Source organism: Varroa destructor, unplaced genomic scaffold (genome assembly GCF_002443255.2).
Source record: "Varroa destructor unplaced genomic scaffold, Vdes_3.0 BEIS01000002.1, whole genome shotgun sequence".
In the NCBI taxonomy this organism is placed as follows: domain Eukaryota; kingdom Metazoa; phylum Arthropoda; class Arachnida; order Mesostigmata; family Varroidae; genus Varroa; species Varroa destructor.
Window position 1 is genome coordinate 11614627 of NW_019211455.1, and position 7498 is coordinate 11622124.

At 45.7% G+C, this 7498-nt stretch overlaps 1 protein-coding gene across 2 annotated transcripts in view; it reads right to left on the reverse strand.

Annotated features, from left to right (window-relative positions):
* LOC111245224 (ATPase inhibitor mai-2, mitochondrial-like) overlaps window positions 1-4641 on the reverse strand; it is a 14491-nt gene extending 9850 nt beyond the window's left edge. Inside the window, exon 1 of one of the 2 annotated variants that reach the window (XM_086979217.1) lies at window positions 4382-4641. In XM_086979217.1, coding sequence (XP_086835343.1) covers window positions 4382-4448 — 67 coding nt within the window. In that variant the 5' untranslated portion in view covers window positions 4449-4641. The remainder of the gene's footprint in view (window positions 1-4381) is intronic. The other variant, XM_086979216.1, reaches the window with a different exon arrangement.
* Window positions 4642-7498: the final 2857 nt, after the last annotated feature.

Genomic DNA, 7498 nt, shown 5'->3' on the forward strand with positions numbered 1-7498 from the left:
TATATATACGCAAAAGTGCTGAACTAACAGCTTTATGTTGGTGTGCGTATCCATAAAGCATACGCACAAAACAAACAAGTTGTGTATTGAGCGTGTCACGTACGTGTCTCTTTATTATGTGTTGTTTAGTTGTTGGAACAAATGTACTGATTAAACAACTATACGAGCATATTAACTGACGGAACTCTATGCTAAACCAATGAATTGCTTAGAATATTTAAAAGTTGTACTATTTTTCATAAGCATTACCCTCAGTTAGTAGTTAGAAATAAGTTGGTTCGTTGTTGAGGACGCAAGAAGATCAATTCGTTGATTCCGTGCGTAGAGGCGGCGCTTGACGAGCCTTTTAAAAATATCGAAACTCTAAAACGAATGATACGATGGTCGTACGAACAAAGAGAATTGGCATGCAAGCAAATATACCTTTTGTACTGCGATTAACTATGAAATCTGCTCTATTTATGTATTTATTTAGTAGTATTTTATATTTCCTAACCAAATACTTTTTGTCTTTCTTTCATAATATTTCGTGTGAGGAAACAGCAGCAAAATTAGTGGCTTTTTAGATGCACTCTGTTCCCCTACTAGGGATCCATTTACTGTCAATGACTGCCTTTACGTCCAAAGAATATGTAGGAGGACATTAAAATGTATTCATTAATAACCTGGGTTAACAAGTGACTTGGCTAGACATGTACTCCATTCATTTTCACCCAGCCTTTCTCTTTATCGGGGTAACAAGCCCACTATGCTTCACTATGGCCTTCACCACGTCACTTGTACTTCATTATATAGCATACACGCAATGGAAGACGATGCACAGGAGTTATCCCTTAGCGCGGACCCCGAGTTGTACCTCATATCTTCCGCACACACCCTGCAATAAATTGGCGGTGATAGGACTCGTACCTTTGACGGTACTAAACTATAAAGGCTACGCCGTTCACGAACCACCCTATTTTCAAGGTTGGAGCGTCCAGCTACACGCTCTAGTACACAAGATTTGTCTCTATTTTGTCGGTCAACTAATACGAGTTGCGGTCCTGGTTAGTGACAATTAGTAAAGAGTTAGTGAATCCTACCTTATTGTACCCAGTATAGCAAAACTGGATTTAAAAGAAAGCAAAACAAGGTTTTTTCGTGATCTACTTTATCTAGCATGCAATAAGGCATTATTGCGTCGTCGTCAATAAATCTATTTGACAATGTCTTACTATTAATGTGCTGCTAAGCATCTCAACAATTGAAATGACGAGTTAACCTTACGAATATGTCACAGAATATAGAACGAGCTCCGATAATTTTTTGCTATTTTAAGCAAAAAAAATATGGTATTGAAGTAGGGCTCTATCTGTATTATTTAGGCAGAGAAGCACCCTATCTTCTTAATATCACTGCATGTTAACTCGTTGCAGTAAAACGATGCATGGTATTTGACTTATTGTAAACTATTTTCAAGCCAGCCGACCCTTTCTTTCACGTATCCTATATTGGTATGACCCCTGTTGTCCTTTTTCCTTTGATCTTGCCTCTCTTTACAGCACAGCAAGCGTCGTCTCACATTTTTTTATAAGCGCACCAGGTGCCAGATCCTGGAAGACGACGGGCTTTCCCTGAGCTGTTAGGGATCACTGCCTGGATTTTTTGATCCATTCCATCTACCGGCATTTTGTTAGAGGTTCAGGGAAGGTTTTGAAAAAGTGGGATTAAAGAGCTATGCGTCTATATGCACCGCACGTAAACGGGCGCGGCTATCCAAATGTCAAGGAAGACACTTGTTAAAATGAAAGGCAGCGAAAGAATTGCTGAGGTTTTACACATTTGCACATACTCAAGGACATACCGCACATACACATAGTAACAAGGATAATACACAGCAGCTACCATCTTGGTTCCTCACGCAGGGCCTACTTTTACTTCACGGGCGTTGCAGTACCTGGCTGCAAGTCCGCCAGAACCCTCAAAGGGCCGACGGCAAAACCTCGCCTCTTCTTTTGGAGGCCACAGGTCATGAGGTTTCTCGCAGTCATGGTCTTATGGGCAGCCTAAACGCCAGTTTTCACCTTTGTCCCTTTCGTTGGCTGGCATGCTTGTAGTGTAGTATGGTGGTGGGGCTGACACTAACTGAAGCGAGGGGGTTAAACAGGGGCAAGGGTGAAGCGGTAAGACGATACTGTAGGGCTGGTCGGTGTCAGTGACGATCGTGCTGATGGCGGTCGTTGCTGTAGCGGTCATCCTTTAGTAGAAAAGGGAAGGGAGGCTAAGAGGGGGGAGGGAGGGGGGTAAAGGCCGGAGAAGAAGGGAGGCACAGCAATAATGTACTGGTAGCGGCTTCTGCTCTTGCCTCTACTATTGCCTGCCACTGCTCTCTTCTCCCGCTAAGTCATAAATAAGGAGATAGCAGAGCGAGCCGCCCGAGGGCAGTACGTCATCAGCTGATAGCTCTGGCCAGCAAAAGCTCAGCACGACACAAACTAGCCCGACGCGCACGCACACAAGCGGGGGCAAAAGGAAGAGAGAGTAAGCAAGGGGAAAACGGGTAGGCTCTGGTGGCGGATCGCTTTTGCCTTCGAGTCTTCTTCCGACTTGGGATACTATCCTGGCTGTGCCTTTGCTCTGTGCAGGACACCGCAGGATACCATAACGCTCTTCCATTTGCAGGTCTCTGACCACCTGCTCGTCTTATTCCGTAGGTCCCATCACCTGCCATATGCTCCCTTACTCATATATTTCCTTTATTTTCCCCCAGTTTGCATGCCACCTATTCTTCGACCAATCGCGGTCATGTCGCGGTCCCTGCTGTCGTTGTCGTCATCTTGCTACTCGGCTTCTCGCCGAGCTGTGTTCCCATCTACCAACAATGTGGTGACAGCTCCACTGTGCTATCGGCCTTTTGCGACCGAGTGCGATAGAGGAAAGCAGGTTTGCCATATGCGAGCATGAAGAGCTAGATAATACAGAAGGGCTAACAAAACTGAGGGGAAAATGGGGCAAGGGTGGCAAATGAGACGGAGAAAAGGTACGAGGACCACAGCAATATGTTCCTAGTTACGTGTAGCCGTGTCGGGTTTTGAGGTACTGGAGCTAGTTGGCAGAAGTACTGCTAGTGCTAGTAGTTCCCAGATGAAAACGTGGAATGACGACAAAACCCTACAGAGATCGTCGGTCGGGCAGACGGACAGGCCCGCAGGAAAGACGGGTAACACCGGCTGTAGCGATCACAAAGACCGCGATGCTGGAACAGCCGCCACTGGCTGAAGTTTTCGCGGCCGCTGTGGGATCGAAATGGACAACGTTAGTGGGAATATGGCCTGGAGGTGGTAACAGGCGGAAACGTGGCAGCACACGCAGCGATGGCAGTACAAGGTACAAGCATAACTCATCGTAGGGTTGATGCTATTGCAGCAAGAATAAGAAGAAAAACGTCTACTAGTAACGACTGCGGCCTTGCGGCTGCTACGGGTCTCGCCTGCTCCGTTACCGATCTACCTAGGTAGCCTTTGCCAGTCACTTGCCCATCCTATCGCTTTTTATACCCACATGCATTTGCCCCATATTACGTCTTGCAGCCTAGTAGGACACATTGAAACGGCATTGATATTATACAGGGGTGAGAGGAACTCTGGCGCAGCCAACACCCAGGGTATCGGGGATAACACTGCGAGTAAGGAGAGACAGTGTAGGGTAAAAGGGGTAGTGTCGAGGCGCAGTGAGAAGTGGTAAAAGGCTTGCGTTGGGGAACGCCTTGCACGGTTGAAGGACCCGTTTGAGCTACAAGACGAGCTCGTGTTAGTTAATAACGGTGTAGATAACCCTCATGAAGCGCATCCTGTGAGTGCTGAAAACGCTGGAGTAATGAAGGATCTCATAGCAACTGTCTGAACAAAGGGAAGTGCGTGGAGTAACGCGATGTAGCAGTAACTGCAACGTAAAGGCTGGGTAAAAGAGAATCGGAGTGGCGAGGGGGGAGAAAGTAGATGAGAGAGATGGGGAAAATTGAAACAAGCTGGAGTTCTGAAAGTAGGAAGAGAGGCGGCGAAACGGGATGTATTGCATGGTAACGTCATCATCATGTTTGATTCATAAATATTTGCTACGCGAGCGTATAATGAGACAGATAGACATGGCTGGTCAGATGAAATACGGCTGAAGGTACGATTAAACCGGAGCAAAACGGCGAGTTTTGTGAGGCGTCGATGCGGCAGAATAGAATTTCGGCTGATGCAGTCGACTGCTAGCTTACCTCTACCGCCTTCTGGTTTCCTTTATAAATAAATACAGGAAAATTACGTTTCGACGTACATGGTTATGAAAATTATTATTATGAGCGTTTAATAAGAGTAGCAAGTGTGCATATAGCTAAGTACCTTTCAGGACTTACCTTCAGATCGACTATTTAAAGAGGTGAAGGGCATGACATATTTGTTACCAACGGCAATACGGAACATTTCTTGTCTCTTCGCCCTCTGTGGACACGTTATTTTGTTCGTTACTCACATATACTTAGTCTTTGCACTCTAAACTATAGATTTATTCTCGGCGAAGGCGTGTTAAGTTAGTTCCCACCAAGGCTTCTTCAAGAGCTTTACATGACCGCCAGTCTTGCAACATATTGGTTCGTTCTTTTCAACGTCGGCGTCCTTAGTACTAATCTGCAATAGTTTGGTGCGTTTACCGTATCTAGCCGCCTCTTCAAGATATGCTGTCTTGAATTTAGGCAATCTTACGGCGTTGCAGCGAAATTTCTACGAGCTAACGGACCATTTTCTAAGACCGTGGCACACTCTTAATACTAACCAGTTTTTCACTCCATCGCGATGCGTATCCATGGTACCCTATAAGTCTGTTTGCCTGTGTGTGTCAGCTGTCCATCTATCTTTTTTTCTCACTCAGTTGCGACGGCATCATCCACTGTTGCTCCCCGCCGTGTTCCCGGTTTGCCCCTGCCGCCCGCATCGGCCCGCATGCCAGCCTCATACCTTGCTCTTGTTACCAGTCATTGCTGCCGCTTCTGCAAAGGCCATCAACGTGCTTGCTTGCTCACTTAGAGACAAGAGTGTGTCGCCGTTAAAATTGCACTGGCAGTTCGCTGCGGTATAATTCCGCAGTAGTCTGCCGCCCCGAACCAGCGGCAGGGGGTATTCCGTAGTAGGCAAAGAAAGAGGGCCATCCATGTCTATGTGCTCCAAGGCTTGGTGAATGTAGTCGTGCCGGTGATAGCGGCAGCTATACCTTATACGCCCGGCAGCGCCCCATGCACTTTGCCTTCCCCATGTTTCGTTCTTCCGCCAGCGATGAAGACGACGTCGCGTTGTAAATTCAACTTGCGCACCCTTCGCGCCGCGGGCTATTCGTGGCCGGTAGTTGCCTTTAGTCTGCAAATGTTCCTGTTATCACCACCACCACCGTGCTTGAAGGTCATCGAAACCGCTGTGCCGCCAGCTACATAACTCGCTGCTGCGGTCCATATATCTAATTTGCTAACATTATATCTATTACACCCTTTCTGTTCACTTCCAGGATGGTTCGCTTGGCTCGCTTGTCCCATCGGCGCGCAGTCCCCACCTGGCCGTTAGATTCCACGTTGTTTTGCGCGTTTGCGTCCACCGACTCCTCTAACAGCACCGGGTGTTCTTTCAACGCGGTCTACGCAGCTATCGCCGCCACCGTCTATCTCTTTGCGTCAGCGTGCTCTCGTAGTAACGCCTCCCCACTCTTTCGTGGAAGGCGTTCTCCCTGAACTTCACTTTCTCCTAGTTTCGTTCCATTCCAGGGTGGCGCTCTAGCCTAGTAGCTAGTTGGTAGTATTACGATGCCTACGCGTGCTACAGTTTACTTTTTCCGTGCTCCGTTGCCTGTCACTATGGCCATTGCTTTCACGGTTGCCGTCAACGCCGCGGCCACCAGTGCCGTCCTGTTAATTAAGCTCATCCAATCTTCTAACCCGCCTTTCTGTGCTTTCTCAGTTGCTTGTATTTGTTTCAGCGTTGGTTAGTCGGTCGTTCGCTCGCACTCGTCTCTTGGCGCCACCATCCACGTTCACCCTCCAAGAGTTCGTATCCTACTGTCATCTCCCCCACGATCTTTACTCGTTTCGGCAGAACTTACTTCTCTTTAAAGCTTTTGGCCAAAACTCGCTTGTCTGAATACCCCCGTTCGCAGATTCGCCAGCTAGTTCATTTAGGTTTGCCAGCGACCAAGAAGCAAGCAGGAAGGCTCCAAGTCAAGGGCTAGACGGATGTGGAAGTCCGTGAGTGGCACACGCAAGACGGGAAAAGAGTAACGAACGAAATACCGTGCAACGCGAAGGTAGCACACCGCTGGTTTCGAAGCTAGCACACCGTAGTCACCCGGCAAGGTTAATAAGCGCCAATATACCAGGGCAAAAGGTTTATTTCCGTTAGAGCAAAGAAACTAGAGGCTTTTTGTTTAGGCTACCACGAAGTAATTTTGTTCCCATTGATTCTGTTACTGCAGTAGTTAATAACATTATTATATATAATACATTTGCATGTGATGATGATTGACAACGTTTGGTCACCGCTGATGAGAGCGAATAATCTTCAAATGGCTTCATAGAATATCGAGCATAGCTATTTCGTGTTGCTCGAGGTAGTTTGCTACTACTATTTAATACCTAAGAATCAATTTTCTTTATTCTATTAGTCAATAGCGTTTTTACGTTCAGAAATGTACGGATCGTTCATCGTTAATTAGGAATTAGGAAAACACACGTGTCTTGTTTATATTATGTGCAGTTACGTTTCTACATGCTTTAAAGTAAGGTCCTAAAAAGGTCAACTCCGCTGGATAAAATTGTCCACATCTGATTTTTGTAACTACAATACGATGTTATAGCGGTACATACTACAGTCTTTGACAGCTGGTTAACCTTGACAAACGATCTCACATGACAGATAATGAACACACGATCCATTTACACTGCAGAGTGCACCCAGCAACATAAAACAAGATCCAGTATCAATCTATATTTCGTACGAAATAACTAATTTACTCATAACCGCTACTGTTACGTGCGGTCGGCTGTCTATGAATACGATTCCGGTACCATGCTCATACATAGTTCTCCGGCGTAAGCTTTATCCTTAAGGTATTTGCATAGAAAAGGTTGAAACTGAGGACAAACAGGGTAGTCTAAGGAACTTCTTTATCCAACACATCCGTTTGGAAGATTCTCATCTAGACATACTTTTTTTTATGTAACGATGATATCCCCATTCTCTTAAAAGTAAATTTATCATCTTCACCAAAACTTTTTGAAATGCGCGCGAAAAACCGCAAGTAATTGGCACCAATCACTGGATTGTCAAAGATGAATAATTTAATTAATAGTCTTTATTTAAATTACCATACCATACTGCAACTGCTGTTAATTGAAAGAAATCTTTCTGCATAACATATACAGTTTCTTAGTAATTATATTAGTTCATATAAGGATGTAGCTTGATAGCTTCAGATATTCGTCATTGAAAATGAT